Raw genomic sequence first — 17,849 nt, forward strand, 5'->3', positions numbered from 1 at the left:
TTCCTAAGTCCTAGCTGCTTTTATTCCTAAGTCCAAAGTGACACTGTACAAACAACCATTTAGACAATAACTATGTAAGATAAGTATCCCTTTTGTTACCATCATCTTCATGTGCCTCGTCTTACTAGCACTTGGAATATTCTCTCTGCTTTTGTCCTTATTTGGCACAAAAAGGGTCGGTAAGGTTTGCTCAAACCCCTCAGAAATAAGCATCAACATAGCAAAACAGCTGTAGGCCAGAGATTGCAAACTGTCCGGTGTTTGTTTAGCCCGCAAAGCATTAAAAAAAAAAATTGGTATTAGAATTTGAACTGTTGCTAACCTTTAAAATCAGGAGATTTTACAAAACAACCTGGTTTCCAAATTCTCTTGACATTGGACCATCTGGCATCTCAGGCCTGCTTCCCTTGTGGCAGCATTGGGCTGGAGCTAAATCCTGGTGGGGCAGATTCTCTTTGATCCCTTGGTGGCTCATGAAGTCAGTTTAATGGGTCGTTATTGGTTGTGTGGAAAAATGAAGTAGAGCAGGATGGAAAATAGCAGGGTATTCTGCCATAGTCGTAAGGGAAAGGACTGCTTTGTGGAACTAAGTCTGGTTACATGTGTGCAACTGTGAGCACATAGACATATGTGTATGACTTGGATTACAAGTAAAATATATATCTTACTGCGGGTTTTAGCCAAAAGTCTGAAAGTTTGGCACGATCTCCATCCAGTCTGATTCACTCAAGTTACCTGCCTCCCTTGTAGCCATTTGAGCTTGAGATGAGGTTGTCTGTTGGAGATCAAACCAGTTTCCTGCGATCTGCTGGGGCCTGGCAAGGTCCCTGTGCTTTTTCCCTGGCTCTGAGTATTTGTTTTTGTTTTGGTAGTTATCTTTAGTTTTAGTTTTTAAATTGAAGTATAGTTGATTTACAGTGTTGTTAGTTTCAGGTTATACATATATATGTATGTATATATACGTATATTCTTTTTCAGATTCTTTTCCCTTATAGGTTATTACAAAATATGAGTAGAGTTCCCTGCGCCATACAGTAGGCCCTTGTTGGTTATCTATTTTATATACAGCAGTGTGTATATGTTAATCCCAGCCTCCTAATTTACATGCCCCCGCCCCCCCGCCCACCCCCACCGCCGACTCTGAGCATTTGTAAGCAGGGGATGAAGGCAAGGACTCCGTCATCTCCACTCTGCGAGCAGGTTCCTGATCTGGCTGCAGCCTGGGCCCTGGGACCCACGACCCAGACCCCAGATGCCCCAGTCTCTGACCACCACCCCCCCTTCTCTCCTGCTTCCCCAGGAGAACCCGTACGTCATGCGCCGGCCCAACTTCCAGGCCCTGTCCGGGAACGAACGCTTTGAGGGCTTCTGCGTGGACATGCTGCGGGAGCTGGCCGAGCTGCTGCGCTTCCGCTACCGCCTGCGGTTGGTGGAGGACGGGCTGTACGGGGCGCCCGAGCCCAACGGCTCCTGGACGGGCATGGTCGGCGAGCTCATCAACCGGGTACGGCGGGGCTGGGGCTGAGGAAGGGGCCGTGGGTCGGGTGAGCAAGGGCGGGCGGGTGGGCGGGCAGGCGGGCAGCCAGTGGTGCCTCAGAACCAGCCTGGTGCATACAAGGGGCAGGAGCCGATGGTGTGCTGTGTCCCTGTGGCTGGTGAGCACCACGGGGCGGGCACAGTGGGGAAGAAGGGCGATGCATCCCTTCCCGTGTTCCGCTTTCAAATGCTTCCCTCACGCCACCTTGGCTTAGTCGGTGCTCGAAGATGTGTTGAGTGAGTGAAAGAGACGTGGACTGGGAATTGGACAGACGTGGAGGAGGTGGAGAAGGCTTCCTGTGAGAGGCAGGGATAGGGCTAGGCGGCCGGGACGGCGCCTCACGTGCGCTGTGCCCAGCACCTGCCAGGAGGTGGACGTGGAGGCTGCCTATTGCGCTCACAAGGCCACGCATTCAGTAGGTGTTTATTGAGCACCTAGTGTGTGCCTTGCACCATGCTGGCGCGGGATATAGTGGTGAGCACAGGGGACCTGGACCCTGCTCCCAGCAACTTAGGGTCCCATTGAGATGCAGAAAAGCAAATGACCACAAGACAGAGCCATTGGCTGATGGGGAAAACTCAGCGGAGGGACCCAGAGGCTCCTGACCCAGCCAGGCATCCAGGGAGGGCTTCCCAGAAGAGGCGACGCCCAAGCAGATTCCCAAAGAGTGTGAAGGAGTCAGCAGGGTGAAGGGGGGTATGGGAGAAGGGCAACGTGTTTGATGGCATTTACAAACAGCGGGGGCTGGGGTGGGAACATGAGTAAGAACGAGTTGGGTGTGGGGCATTTTAGAAGAGCAGCCGGGCCCTGAGTGTGGGCAGGATTTGAATGTAGGTGAGGAGGGCAAGAGGCAGTGGTGTGGGGGGTGGTAGGCAGGGGTGCAGCGGAAAAAATATTTTGGAGTCAGACCAACCTGGGTTTTGAGTGCTGGGGTGAGTCATTTCTTTCCTTGGAAGCTCAGTTTCCCCTCCCTAGGATGGGGATAATGATACCTGACAGGTCTGTAGTAAGGTTACAGACACGCTGCACACGTTGCTTGTCATAGGTGCTTCTTCTTTTTATTCTAGTCATGAGAAGCCCTGTGGGCGAATGCCCAAAAAAGACAAACAGGCCCCCAGCTTAGGGGCACGTCCAGGGCAGGTGTGTGGAGCAGGGACCTGTGGCCACAAACGGTCAAGGTGGCCTTGACATTGGACTTGGCTGACAGCGTCAGAGACTCTCACCCTCCTGAGCCCCTGAATGTCACCAGGAGAGACTCAAAAAGGCCACTTTGCCTGACAAGGATGTTTACCCTGTAAGGCACTGATTTTCAAAAGTTGTTTTGACTGCAGAGCCTTTTTTCCATTTGAAAGTGCCCTCAGGGCCCTGGACAAAGCAGAGCTGCTCTGGGGGAGACAGAGGTCGGAATGTCCCCCGGGTTCTGGTGGCTCGGTCTCCCTCACCCCACCCAGCTGGCAGGCCCGAGGCACTGCCCTACAGGCAGCAAGCTGGTTGAAAGCTTCTGCCCTGGGTGGGTTCAAGAGTCTGAAGCCAGGGCCTGAGGAGATAGGAGGCAGGAGCTGGTGGCCGGACGCCCACCTCGCTGGCAGGCTTCCCTGTGACCTCATTGCCATAGCTTGGTCCCCAGTCTCGTAAGCTCAGAACTTCTGTTCATCAGGGCCCCCAGAAATAAGACTCCAGGAGAGCAGCCCTCCCCAACCAAAGTCACCGTCAACTGGACATCTGTTTATTCAACTGGACATCTGTTTATTCATCAACAAAGAAGTCCTATTTACAGCTGTATGACCTTGGGCAAGAGTCTTAACTCCCTGTGCCTCGAGCCTTCCCTTAGGACTTGGTGTGAAGGTGCCTGGGGTGAGCATAGCAGGGCTAGGAGCTTTTCTCATTGGTTACTGCTCTTGTGGTCCTGAGTCCCGTTTGAATCTCTGCTGAGCATTTGCTGTGTGACCTTGGGTGAATTACGTAACCACCCTGTAAAACTGGGGAAATAACAAATGCTAGTGCATAGGGCTGTTGTGAGCATGAAATGAGTTAATCCACGTAGGGGCGTGGAACAGGGCCGGGCAGGTAGTGGGTGCTGTGTGCCTGTGCTCTCTTTCGATCATTTTTAGTGTTATTCCTGCCAGCACGTACATACATTCATGAGTTCGTCCGTCCTCCAGCCAGCTAGTATTTATTGAGTGCCTACTGTATACCAGGCCCTGTGATACACCCTGGGGATTCAGTGGCCTGGCCTGGCCTTGCTCTTAGGGTTAAAGACTTTGACCCGCAGCCAGAGGTCCATGGGATGCACCCCCTGCACACAAAGGGCTGAGCTGGCTCAAATGAGGAAACAGAATCATCGGGGGCTGCTGGATGGCCTGCGGGAAGGTCAGGGGAGGCTGGAGAGGGCCAGGACTTGGTGACCGCCTGTGGCGGGGGCGGAGGAGAGAGGACGTGAGCGTTCCTTCTGTTTCTGGCTTGGGCAGCTGGGCGATGGTGATGACATTTAGGGAGAGAACACTGGAGGAGGAGCAGACTTGAGAGTGCAAAGGATGGGCGGAGTTTGGCCTCTCCAAGGCTCAGCTGCCTGCTGTGGGATGGCCAAGTACACTGAGCTTCGCACAGATACTCAGCACCGTCCTCACGGCAGCAGCAGCTGACGTTTGTGGACTTCACGCCACGTGCCAGGAACTTTTCAAGTGTTCCTTAATTCTTCTAACAATCCTTCCTGGCCCAGAGGACCACTGCCCTCCTACCGATGTGAGATCAGGGGCTCAGTAGTGAAGGGACTTGCCCCCAACACGCAGGGCTGCAGCCAGGTGTGACGGACCCAAGGCCTGTGTCCTTTCCAGACACCCAGCAGGTACTTGGGAAGCCTAGAGTGGTCAAGGTGATGCCCACGCCGTGCCAGGCTCTGTCCGAACTGTATGAACTTGTGTTAACTCCTTGACTCCCCACGGGCACCCCCTGAGGAAGGCCTGGGGTTTGCCCAGTTTTCTCTAATGGACAGAGTAAGGCACCAAGATACTGTCCAGGCCACACGGCTAGTGACAGGCAGAGCCAGGGCTGGCACCCCAGCAGGCTGGCCCAGAGCTGACAAGTGACTTCCAGATGGAAGACAGCCCAGGGCACCAGCATCCCCCCAGCCACCTCCACCCCACCCCCCGACCCCCGGGCCAGGCTCAGGGCTTGTAGGCCAGTCTGGAATTATGGTCCGTTTATTCCACCCAGTGGCCACTGCTGGAATTACCTTTCTCCCTGCCATCACTGCCGTGCTGTGATTTCAGGCCCCGCCCCTCTCACCAGCCTCCTCATGGGCCTCCTGGCCTCCCATCTCTCTCCACTCCAGTTTGTCCTCCAGTAGGATCTTTGTACGAGGCAAGTCCGACCTATCGCTCACAGGCTTTAGAGCTGTCACCCCCGGGGGCCCTCCGGTCTGGCCCTTAAGGACAGGGCAGATATCTTAGGTCGGGTTTCCGGGAAGCAGATTCCGAGGTGGAGATTAGCAGGCAGGAGGTGTGTGGGGTGCCCTCGGAAAGCAGGGAGTGGAGGAGCAGGCTTGGGCAGAGGGAGGAGTTGAGCTGTGCTGCAGTCATGGCTGGGCCTCAGCCGTCCCACGGGCAGCTCTGGAGCTGGGACGGCCATCAAAGACATCCCCCTGAGGTAAGGGGGAAGGCTTTTATGCCCCCCACCGACACGTCATTGGATGAGGGCTGTCCTCGGGGAGGGGCAGGACCTGGGGCAAATGGGTTCTTCCACCTACAGAGCAATCAGCCACCAACACCTGGGGCCGTGAGTGCTGATCCGGAAGGAGGGTCTGGGCGGCCACCACGGTGTCCACTACAGCTGTGAGCTGGTTAGACGCCAGACAGAGCCAGCTTCAGGTTGCCTGCTTTCCCGTGTGGTCCCTGGCAAGCCACTTCATCTCTCTGAACTAGCTTCCCCTCTTGAAGTGGGAACGATGTTCCCTCCCTCACAGAGTTTTGTGGGGAGTGGGTGAGGGGGAAGCTGGAGGTCCCAGAACAGAGTCTGAGTCACCCGGGTCTTGCAGGTAAGGAGTTTGGATGTTCTTGTTGTTGTTTTCTTTTTGACCGAGCCAAGTGACTTGCAGGATCCTAGTTACCCGACCTGGGATGGAAGCCGGGCCCCAGAATTGAAAGCACCGAGTCCCAACCACTGGACGGCCAGGGAATCCACACCCTCTTTTTTTTCCTCCTTTTTTGTTTTTATTTATTTATTTATCTATTTATTTATTTTTGGCTGCGTTAAGTCCTCGTTGCTGCGTGTGAGCTTTCTCTAGTTGCAGAGAGAGGGGGCTACTCTTCGTTGCGGTGCTTCTTACTGTGGTGGCTTCTCTTGTTGCAGAGCACGGGCTCTAGGCGCGCGGGCTTCAGTAGTTGTGGCATGCCGTCTCAGTAGTTGTGGCTCTCGGGCTCTAGAGCGCAGGCTCAGTAGTTGTGGTGCACGGGCTTAGTTGCTCCACAGCATGTGGGATCTTCCCGGACCAGGGCTTGAACCTGTGTCCCCTGCACTGGCAGGCAGATTCTTAACCACTGTGCCACCAGGGAAGTCCCCTTTCTCCTTCTTGGATGTTATTTTTATTGTGTTATGAAGTCACTGGAAGGTTTTAAGCAGGGAACGTGCCATGATGTAATTTGTTTATTCTTTTTTTTTATTGAGGTGAAATTCATATAACATAAAATTAACCAAATTCAATGGCATTTAGTATATTCACAGTATTGTGCAACCATCACCTCTATCTAGTTCCAAGACATTTTCATGACCCCCAAAGAAAACCTGAACCCATTAAGCAGTCACTCCCAATTCCCACCTTCCCCAGCTCCTGGCAACCAACACTCCGCTCTCTGTCTCCGTGGATTTACTTATTCTAGACATTTCATATAAATGGAATCAGCCAATATGTGGCCTGTTGTGTCTGGCTTCTCACACAGCATGATGTGCTTGAGGTTCATCCACATTGTAAAATGATGAGTACTGCCTTTTTAGGGCTGACTACTATTCCATTGTATGGATATATGACCTTGATTTAATTTCAAAATCATTTAAAAATGATTACTCTGGCTGCTGAGAAATAACTGTAGTGGACCAAGAGTAGAGACAAAGTGGTCAATCTCAGAGGCCATTGGAAAGTGTGGAAGAGAGAAGATGCTGGCTTGTGCTCGAGTGGTAGCTGTGTCAGGTGTACCACCAGGTGGGATGTGTGCCAGAGGGTGAGAGGAATCAAGAGTGACTCAGGGTTTGGCTAAGCAGCTGGACAAATGGCAAGGCCAGGTTCCACCATGGGGAGGGCATAGGAGGAGCAGCTTGGTGGGGTCGGGGGTCGGGGGGATAAGAGTTATCTCTGGGGCTTCCCTGGTGGCGCAGTGGTTGAGAATCTGCCTGCCAATGCAGAGGACGCGGGTTCGAGCCCTGGTCTGGGAGGATCCCACATGCCGCGGAGCGACTGGGCCCGTGAGCCACAATTACTGAGCCTGCGTGTCTGGAGCCTGTGCTCCGCAACAAGAGAGGCCGCGATAGTGAGAGGCCCGCGCACCGCGATGAAGAGTGGCCCCCGCTCTCCACAACTAGAGAAAGCCCTTGCACAGAAACGAAGACCCAACACAGCCAAAAATAAATAAATAAATAAATTAATTAAAAAAAAAAAAAAAAAAAAGAGTTATCTCTGGGCGTGGGTCGTTTGAGATGCCTATTTGAAATTCAAGGGGGAGACAAAAGGGTTTCCTTGTGTGACTGAGCATGAATTATTTATTTAACTTGTCCACTATTGATGGATATTTGGGTGGTTTCCAGTTTTTGCAGGCATAGACAGTGCTACCATCAATTGGATTGGTGGGGGTATTCCTGAGGGATAAGTTCCAAGTGGTGGAGGTTCAAAGGGTATGAATGTTTTTTAAGTATATACTGCCAAATGGCCCTTCAAAAAGGTTCCACCAATTTATATTCCCACCAAAAGTGCATGAGAATGTCAAATTTTCCACACTCTTGCCAACAATAGGTATTATCAATCTTTTAAAAAAACCTTTGCCAATCTGAAAAGCTAAAAATATCTCATTGTTTTAACCTAAACAGAATGTCACATGGCTGCATATTAACTCCCATGTGGATGTACTGTAATTTATTGAAGCATTTTTTATATTTAGTTGTTTCCAGGTATTTTTAGATGTTTGTTTGTGCTGCTATAAACAACCATAAGCAAACATCTTTATGCACGAAAGCTTGGCTTGCATTGTAGCTGATTAGGATTGAATCTCAATAGAATTACCAGGTGAAAGAGGAAAACCCTTCGTATGGCTTTTGTTATATACTGTTGAACTGCTTTCCAGAAAGACTACATCAGTTTCTTTTTTTTTTTTTTTCTTTTTTAACACCAGTTTCTATACAGGCTCCTTCTTGGCACTGAGGCTTTTGATGGATTTTTAGATATTCAGACAACCTCCTGTCATTTTCATAGATGGCAAGTCATTTTGATTTTTCCTGCTTTGTCTGATGGACCACAGTAGGGCTTATGTGGCCAAGTGATAAATGGAGTCTGAGCCCAAGTTCCACTCAGAGTGGGCCTGATAGGCCCTTGGACTCACTCTGTGTTTTTCCAGGTCCTGGTTGTATAATTGGAATAAGCTTTCTGACCCGTGGAGTCAGGGCCATTACGGTAGAGAGAGCCAGTGGAAGCCCCTAGAACTCCCCCTGTTTCCCAGGATAGTAATCCAAAAGCAATTCTACATCCTTTGGAGGAATTGCAGAGATTAGTGCCACCATTAATGGCTTGAAAGAAGCAGGGGTAGTGATCTCATCCCTGTTCAACTGGCCTGTTTGGCCTGTGCAGAAGGCAGATGGATCTTGGAGAATGACTGTGGATTCTTGTAAATGCAATCAGGTGGTGACTCCAATCGCAGATGCTGGCCCAAATGAAGTATCTTTCCTGGAGCAAGTCAACACAGCCGTTGGCAGCTGGTGTGAGCTACTGACCTAGCAAATGCTTTTTTCTCCATACCACTTTCTAAGGACCACCAGAAGCCAGGAGTATAAACCTTCAGTCTTGCCTCAGGCTGACATCAACTCTCTTGCTTTCTGCCATCATGTAGACCAGCGGTCCCCAACCTTTTTGGCACCAGGGACTGGTTTCGTGGAAGACAAATTTTCCACAGACTGGCAGGGGGCGGGTCAGGGGGATGGTTCAGGAGATAATGCGAGCGATGGGGAGCCATGGGCAGCGGCAGATGAAGCTTCACTCGCTCGCCCGCCGCTCACCTCCTGCTGTACGGCCCGGTTCCTAACAGGCTGTGGACCGGTACCGGTCCACGGCCTGGGGGTTGGGGACCCCGATATAGAACACCGAGAATTTGGTCTCTTGACGCTGGTCCATCACACTGGCAACATTTTGCTGATTAGATCTTATGAGCCTGAAATAACATTTAGTGAGGAGGTTGGCAATAAACCCACGGCTGATATCAGTCAGTCAGTGTCCAATCTGGAGACAAAACAGCACCAGTTACTTGAACAGAATCATATCAGCTATTTTTGTTTGTTTGTTTGTTTTGTTTTGTTTTTTTGGTTTTTTTGGCTGCACCTCGAGGCATGTGGGATCTTAGTTCCCTGACCAGGGATCGAACCGTGCCCCCTGCAGTGGAAGTTCAGAGTCTTAACCACTGGACCGCCAGGGATTTCCCCTCTTTTTTTTTTTTTTTTTTAATAGAAAATCTGTATTTTTAATCGCTACTCTTTTTAAAAAATAATTAATTAATTAATTTATTTATTTTTGGCTGTGTTGGGTCTTCGTTTCTGTGCGAGGGCTTTCTCTAGTTGCGGCGAGCAGGGGCCACTCTTCATCCCCGTGCGCGGGCCTCTCACTATCGCGGCTTCTCTTGTTGCGGAGCCCAGGCTCCAGACGCGCAGGCTCAGTAGTTGTGGCTCACGGGCTCTGTTGCTCCGCAGCATGTGGAATCTTCTCAGACCAGGGCTCGAACCCATGTCCCCTGCATTGGCAGGCGGATTCTCAACCACTGCGCCACCAGGGAAGCCCCAGGATTTCTCCTCTTATCAGCTATTTGAACAGAGAGAATTTAATACAAAGAATTGTTAACTAGGGATTCCCTGGCGGTCCAGTGGTTAGGACTCCATGCTTTCACTGCTGAGGTCCCGGGTTCAGCCCCTGATCAGGGAACTAAGATTCCGCAAGCCACGCAGCGCAACCAAAAAAAAAAAAAAAGAATTGTTAACTAGATGTAAAGCTGTTAACCCACTAACTGAAAGAGTAAAAATAAAGCTAATGGATCCTGAAGGTAGCAGCTGGAGGAAGCAGCCACTACCCCGAGGGCTCAGGGGAAAGGGGAAGAAGTTGGAAAGATTAAACCTTAGAAACTCAGATGAGGGTCCCAATAGAGCTGAAACTCAGACCTTTGCTGTTTGTCTGGTATTGCGGACATTTGGTGGGTTTTTTGGCTTTGAGCAACAACTTATACCTGGGTATAACTTGTGTGTGCTGCTTTAATCCCTTTACCAAACAACCTGTAAGGCTTTTCATTTTGAGGGAGGCCCAGAGCATGCAAAAGCTCTGCAGCAGGTCCTGGCTTCATGCAAGCTGATCTGCCACCTGGGCCTGATGACCCCGCAGATCCCGGGAAGTGTAGCGTGCTGGTGGCAAATAGGGAAGCAGGCACCAAGAGGTGACTCGCATGCAGACCTCTAGGGTTTTGAAGCAAATCATGCTGTTTTCTGCAGATACTATTCTCCTTTTGAGAAACCGCTCATTACCGGGCCCTGCTAGACGCTGAACACCCGCCCATGGACATTGAGTGACCCTGTGACCTGAGCGCTCATGTGACCTGGGTATTGTCATTTTTGCATCAGTCAGGGGTCTACCAGGAAACTAATCACTCCAGATATTTGTGGGGTTTTAAAAAATATTTATTAATTTATTTAATTTTGGCTGCGTCGGGTCTTAGTTGCAGCATGCGGGATCTTTGTTGCGGCATGCAGGATTCTCCGCTGCAGCGTATAGGCTCCTCGTTGCGGCCCGTGGGCTTCTCTCTAGTTGTGGCACACAGCCTCAGTAGTTGTGGCACGTGGGCTTAGTTGCCCCGTGGCACGTGGGATCTTAGTTCCCTGACCAGGGATCAAACCCGCATCCCCTGCATTGGAAGGCAGATTCTTAACCACTGGACCACCGGGGAAGTCCCCAGATATTTGAATGAAGAGAATTATTTACTAGGAATAAAGTTGCTAACTAGTTAACTGAGAGGGTAAAAGTTGAAGTCCAAGGCAGGAATCAGCAGTTTTTCTGCAAGGGGCCAGATGTAAATATTTCCGTCTTCCAGGTCATCTTGTCACTACTCAACTCTTCCATTGTATGGAAAGCAGTTGTAGACAATACCTAAACAAGTGCGTCTGGCTGTGTTCCAATAAAACTTTATTTACAAAATCGGGCAGATGGTCTAGACTTGGCCTGAGGGCCATAGTTTACACACCCTTGCTCTCTCTCAGGCATCAAGGAGGTAGCAAGGCAGGAAGTGGCTCTGTCTCAAGCTCTGAAGGAGCAGAGAAGAGCTGAAACTCGGAAACTTAGAGGAAGGGCTCTGTGGGGCGGAAACTCAGACCCCGAGGAGGGGGCACTCGCCAGCTGGTGCTGGTGCCCCAGGAAAGGCTCGGCGAGGCTGGTTCTGCAAGCGTTGGGAAGCTGCAGACTGAATTTGTCCGCTGTCCTGTGGAAGAAATGCTGCTGCCTTTGGTGCAGAAAGGCTGGGGACCCGAGAGTAGACCAGAAGGAGCAGGTAACTCTCCTTCCTCCAGTCTTGCAGCCTTCCTCTAGTGCCCCCTATCGGCAGAGCCTGTCAGGGAGCTGATAGCACAGCACAGATGGTTTGCACAGAGCTGGTGTACAGGGCGGGCTGGGGCAGAGGGACAGTCACCAGTGCTTTGGTTGGTTTTTAGGCATTTAGACAATCCCCCTGTCATTTCTACAGGTGGCTTATCATTTGGATTCTTCCTGATTTCATCCCAAAGATTAAACTGTCAGGGTTCCCTTGGGGAGGGAAGTCTTCTCTAAGGAACAGGTGTCCCTTTTGGGAAATGAAGGGGGAGGAGGAGGAGGTGGAAAGGGGGCAGGGGTTCCAAAGACTCTGAGAGGAATCTAGAAGAACTTGCAGCATTTAAGGATCTGTCTGTCCTCCATTCGGAATTCATCTCAAATCGGACAACCTCCTCTCCACCTCCACTTAGCCCCGCCCCCAGCATCTCTGTGGACATCTTTAGTCGGCTTCCACTCTTGCCCCTGTGGTCTGTTCTCAGGGCGGCCAGATCACGTTATCCCCCGCTGCTCACACCCTCTGATGTGATGTCCTCTGTTGCCCTTGGGGTAGAATCTGGCCCCCTTCCCCTGGCCTGCAAGGCCCTGCAGGGCTCTGGTTCCCACTCTGCTGCATTTCCCACCCCCCCCAACCCTTTCTGCTCCAGCCACCCTGGACACTGTCTTAGGTGCAGTGGGAAATCCACCCAAGAGTTTTTAAACAGGTGACTATCATTTTGGATGGGGGGTTGTTATGAGCAGAGGCAGGGGGCCAGTGAGGAGGCTGATGGGTTATCGTGGGGGGTCTTTGCCAGGACAGACCTCCTGTGGGTGCATAAAAATAAAGATCCCTGTATTAGCTAACATTGTTCCCAACGATTCACATATTAGTCATGAGAGCGGCAAGTGCACAAGAAAGGAGAAAACCGGGAATTCCTTGGTGGTCCAGTGGTTGGGACGCTGCTCTTTCACTGCTGAGGGCGCGGGTTCGATCCCTGGTTGGGGAACTAAGATCCCACAAGCCATGGGGTGTGGCCAAAAAAAAGGGGGGGGAACCCACTCCTTACTCTCAACACCCAGGAATTCCCAGGGGTATGCTCTGAATCCGGTGTGTTCTGGGCCCTTGCCACACATGGCCGCCTCTGGATTCTGCCTTGGGGACGTGCCGTCTCTCTCTCACCCTGCCGTAGTTGTTTCACCTGTGCCGTCTCTCTCTACTCTTGGTTAATCTTCTGGGTCTGTCCTCTTTCCCTGACATCGAATTGTCTTTCAGATCTCTTCTCTCCTAGAGCCTGGATTTCATTTTGGGTCCACGTGATCTCTCCCTGACCTTGGTTTTGTTTTCAGCCTGTGCCACCTCTCTTTGCAGTATCTTTGGGGCCTGTGCCCTCTCTTCCCACCCCAGTTCTGTCCCAGTCTGTATTACCTCTCAGTCTCAGCCCCTTGCGGGGGGTGCGTGTGTCCCTCCTCCCAGGCCAGTGATCCGGGACCTTGACTCTTGTTTCAGCCCCAGCGGGGGAGGACTCTACTTGAATTTGGAGTCGGTGCTGGGGCCCAGTTGAGCCCTGGGCGATGGAATCAGTATGCCTGGAAAGAGCATCCTCGGAGCCGGGTCCCAAACCCAGGAGACATCTCGCTCACCACCCACCCCCCCCAATTTTACAGAGGACCAAACTGAGGTCTAGAGACATGGAAGCCCCTGCCCCTGGTCACCCAGTGAGCTTGGGGCAGAGCCAGGGCTCCCTACTCCCACCCCTGGCCCTTCCCAGCGCCCTGCCCACTCTGTCATGTATGTGCACACGTGAGGCCACGTGTTCGCGTGTGCGCTGTGCCTCTAGGGAATGCCCCCCACGATGTCATCGCTCCTCCCTACGCTTGTGTACAGGGCACGTGTTTGTCTGCCTGAGTCCACGTGGACAGTATGTCACTGGGTCAGCCTGTGTCTGGGCACGCATGTGTGGATATGGCATGGTGTGCACATGTTGGTGGTGTAGACCTGACCGTGTAGTGCTCACGTGTGCAGTGTGTGTGTGTGTATGTGTGTGTGAAGTGCCAGGTTTTTTCCCAGCCTGTGTCCTGCCCACAGCTAATGACTGCCTGATATCCACGTGGGCAAGAGCGAGATGGCCCCTTTGCATCAGGCATTCCAGCGTGTCAGCCAGACCCCAACACACTCCCTTTTGTCCGCCATACCCCACCCACTACCCACCCTTCACCACTTCAGACCTGGACCCCAGCCACCCCTCCCCGACTCAAGACCACATGCAGCTTCTCCTGAGGTCATTATCTCAACTGAGCCAGGCGTGGTCCTGTGTGTCAGGGGTGGCTTCATGCACACATCTAGGTCCCTGGTGTCTGCCAGGGGCAGGAGAGTGGAGGTCATGTCTCTGCTTTATGGTCCCCAGCCCCTGCCTTTACTCCCTAGTGCCTTTGCCTCTCTGAGCCTCAGTTTCCCCTTCTATAAAATGGGTCTAGTACTGGCCCTCAGGGAGCTGTTAAGAGGATTATACAAGATAATCTATATAAAGTGGCATCTAGCTTGGAGCCTGGCACATAGTAAGCGCTTGATAAATGTTACCTGTTAATTGTTCATACAGAAGAGAAAACCAAGGCTCCAAGAGGGTCCTGAGTGGGTCAGCGTCCAGGCATCTCAACCCCAATCTCAGGCTCTCTCTTCAGGACCCCGGCATGGTGGGAGTGGTGGGGGTCAGTGGTAGGTTTTATAAAGCAGGGTCTTAATGATGAACTTGACTGGGGAGTGGGAGAGATTGGATGAGGCAGGGCAGCCGGGCAGGAAGGAGGCCACAGGAGCCGCTTACAGCAGACGTGAGATGACAAGGGTCCGACTGGAGGCCCGAGGTGCACTCTTGGAGCCGATCCCCTGGCTCCTTCTGCTGCCCTCTCTCTTTGCCTCTCTCTCAGCTTCTGATATTCTAAGTCGCTCCCTCAGTGCGTTCTCTCTAACTGCCCATCTGTCTCCCTGGCCCGCCCATCTGCCCCTGGCCCGCTTCCCCTCCAGCAGAAGGCAGACCTGGCTGTGGCTGCGTTCACCATCACAGCTGAGCGGGAGAAGGTCATCGACTTTTCCAAACCCTTCATGACCCTGGGAATCAGCATCCTCTACCGCGTGCACATGGTACGGTCCCCCTGGAGACATGGAGGCGGGGGTGGGGGCTGGCGCTGGGGCCGGACACCCAAGGGAGGCAGAGGCTGTGGGCTGGACCTCGGATGGGCCGGTGGGGCTCACGGGCCCCGGGGCTGGGGGAGGGGCTCAGGTCTGTGTGGCTCTGGCTCTCACTCCCTCTCCCACCAGGGCCGCAAGCCTGGCTACTTCTCCTTCCTGGACCCCTTCTCCCCTGCTGTGTGGCTATTCATGCTTCTTGCCTACCTGGCTGTCAGCTGCGTCCTGTTCCTGGCCGCCAGGTGAGTCCACTACCTGCTGCCTGGGAAGGAGAGGGCGGGGAGGAAGCACGAGCTGGGGTCTCCATGCCTGACCTTTCTGTCATCTGTCTGGACCATCCTCGGCCTCCACTTGGGGCCTTGGATTCCCTGCACCCTCCCTTCTCCCTTTCTGGCCCTGTCTCTGTATTTCCTTCTGGTGGTTCTGACTTTTGCTCTGTGGTTCTCTCTGGGCCTCTCCCCTTCCCATTCTTTCTGTCCCCCCTCCCCTTTTGCCCGCACTGTCTCTGTTTCTCTGTGTGTGTGTGTGTCTCTCTCTGTCCATCTCTGTCTCTCTTCCCCTCCGTTTTTGTCCCCCCATCTCTTCTGATCACGGTGGCTCTCTCTTTCCTCTGTTCCTCTCCTTTTTCTCCCCATTCCCCGTGTCTCTCCACAGGCTGAGCCCCTACGAGTGGTATAACCCGCACCCGTGCCTGCGGGCACGTCCCCACATCCTGGAGAATCAGTACACGCTGGGCAACAGCCTCTGGTTCCCCGTGGGGGGCTTCATGCAGCAGGGCTCGGAGATCATGCCCCGGGCGCTGTCCACACGCTGCGTCAGCGGAGTCTGGTGAGAGGCTGCCTGTCTGCCCCAACTGGGGTTGGCGGGGGTTGGGGGCGGGGGGGCTTCTGACGCCTGGGCCCATTCCCGTTCCCCACGCCAGCTGTGTGACAGGGAATGGGGTGGGGGCAGCTGAGCCCCAGCTCTGCCACTCACTGGCTGTGTGACCTTGGGTCTCCTCATCTGAAAAATGGGGATAAAAATGCCCATGTCTCAGGTTGTCAGGATTCAGTGTGGCTAAGGGATGGGAAAGTGCTTCTGCTGACCTGAGGGGTTATAATCAGGACAGTATTGGCATTGTTACTGCTGTCTCGGACATTGCCCGGGCAGTCACAGAGACACTAGAATCCTTGAGCCAGGACAGCCTTCACTGTCCAGAGGCTGAGGCTGAGGCCCAGACAGGGACACCTGCTCCCTCAAAGTCCCATGCAGATCCCGTAACATTTTTTCTTTTTTTTTTTTTTGGCCACACCTCACGTGGCTTGTGGGATCTTAGTTCCTTGACCAGGGATTGAACTCGGACCCTCAGCAGTGAAAGCACCAAGTCCCAACCACTGGACCCCCAGGGAATTACCCAGACCCAGTAACTTATTTTGAACGGAACTTATTTTGCCTCCAAGACAAGCTCCAAGAACCTATGTGTCAGAGAGCAGACACTGACAACTGGTGATGTCTGGCCCATAGTTTAAAATTTTTTGAATTAGTTGGCATTTAAAAATTGGGTAAATTCACTTACAAATTCAGATGTCTCTTTTTGTTTTGTTTTGGCCACGCTGCGTGGCTTGTGGGATCTTTGTTCCGGGGCACAGCAGTGAAAGCCCGGAATCCTAACCACTAGGCCACCAGGGAACTCCCCAAATTCAGATTTCTCACTTTTCTCAAAGATTTGGGAGATCTGGTAGTGCTTGGCTGGCGTTCCCACCTGGCGTCGATGCCTGTTCCACTGGCCTCAGTCCTCTCTCCCTCCTTCAGTCACTTTTTTTAAAAAAAATTTTTATTTTTTGTCTGCATTAGCTCTTTGTTGCTGTGCACGAGCTTTTCTCTAGTTGAGGTGAGCGGGGGCTACTCTTCACTGCGGTGCGCGGGCTTCTCATCATGGTGGCTTCTCTTGTTGTGGAGCACGGGCTCTAGGCGCGCAGGCTTCAGTAGTTGTGGTGCACGGGCTCAGTAGTTGTGGCTCGAGGGCTCTAGAGCGCGGGCTCAGTAGTTGTGACACACGGGCTTAGTTGCTCCACGGCCTGTGGGATCTTCCCTGACCAGGGCTCGAACCCGTGTCCCCTGCATTGGCAGGCGGATTCTTAACCACTGCGCCGCCAGGGAAGTCCCCCTTCGGTCACTTTCTGGCCTGGCTTCCATAAGCACTCACATTTGCCACCCTATCTTTGAAATAGCAGCTGGGCTTGGCTGCAGTTCATATAACTCTTCTCAGCTCCTTTTCCTCATTAGAACCACGGAAAGCCGAGGAGCATGCTTAGGACAAGGAATATTCTCTGGTTTTATGGATTAGAAGACCGAGACCCAGAGAGAGGAAGTGGTTTGCTAAAGAGCATGCATTTGGCTGGAGGCAGGGCTGGGCCGAGCCAGCCTTCCGCCCCAGTGCCACCCATCCCATAGGCCCTGGGTACCTCTCCAGGGCAAACCGAGGCATTGGGCCTCCTCCCCATCAGTCAGAATCCATGCTCAGTAGTCATTCAGCAAGAGATGCTTCTCAGGCCCTTCCATGTGCCAGGCACTCAGGTGGAAAATCTGTCCTCAAGAGGCAAAGGAACTGAGAATAAACAGATAAATCAACACAAGGACATCATATTTTATGCCAAGAATATGTCCCGAAGATATTGTTTGATTCAAAACTTGTTTGTTCAAGACTAACCATAATGGTGGCAGGTTTTTCTCTTTCCCAGCTAAGCGAGGCTAACTACCATCTGGCAGTTGTTTGCAATTTGCTTGGTCCATTGGCTTTGAAACTTTTTTTGTTTTGTTTTGGTTGCACCAGGTCTTAGTTGTACCAGGCGGGCTCCTTAGTTGCGGCTCCAGGGCTCCTTAGTTGCAGCTCCAGAGCTCCTTAGTTGCAGCAGGGCTTTGAAACTTTTTTTTTCTTTAATTTTTAAAATTTTCTGGATGCGCCGCATGGCATGTGGGATCTTAGTTACCCGACCAGGGATTGAAACTGTGCCCCCTGCAGTGGAAGCTCGGAGTCCTAACCACTGGACCACCAGGGAAGTCCTTAAACTTTTGAATCTTGATGATTTTTTTTCTTTTTAAACATTTTGGAATTGGCATCATGTCAGGAGTTATATCCTGTATGCATTTCCTGTTGCTGCTGCAACAAATTACCACAAACTTTGTGGCTTAAAAACAACATAAATTTATTCTCTTATAGTTCTGGAGGTCAGAAGTGCAAAATAGATATGACTGTGCTAAAATCAAGGTGTTGGCAGGGCCAGTTCTTCTGGAGGCTTTGGGGGAGAATCCATTTCCTTGCCTTTTCCAGCTTTTAGAAGCTGCCTGCGTTCCTGGGCTTGTGGTCC

The 17,849-nt window shown here is 52.2% G+C and overlaps 1 protein-coding gene across 3 annotated transcripts in view; it reads left to right on the forward strand.

The window, feature by feature from the left end:
* Positions 1–17,849, forward strand: part of GRIK5 (glutamate ionotropic receptor kainate type subunit 5) — a 51,760-nt gene that overhangs the window by 23,791 nt on the left and 10,120 nt on the right. For 2 of the 3 annotated variants that reach the window (XM_057535045.1, XM_057535047.1), the window contains 4 exons: positions 1,301–1,504; positions 14,341–14,457; positions 14,635–14,744; positions 15,157–15,330. In XM_057535045.1, the coding sequence (XP_057391028.1) occupies positions 1,301–1,504; positions 14,341–14,457; positions 14,635–14,744; positions 15,157–15,330 (605 nt within the window). The remainder of the gene's footprint in view (positions 1–1,300; positions 1,505–14,340; positions 14,458–14,634; positions 14,745–15,156; positions 15,331–17,849) is intronic. The other variant, XM_057535046.1, reaches the window with a different exon arrangement.

The sequence above is a fragment of the Balaenoptera acutorostrata genome, chromosome 19 (genome assembly GCF_949987535.1).
Source record: "Balaenoptera acutorostrata chromosome 19, mBalAcu1.1, whole genome shotgun sequence".
In the NCBI taxonomy this organism is placed as follows: Eukaryota; Metazoa; Chordata; class Mammalia; order Artiodactyla; family Balaenopteridae; genus Balaenoptera; species Balaenoptera acutorostrata.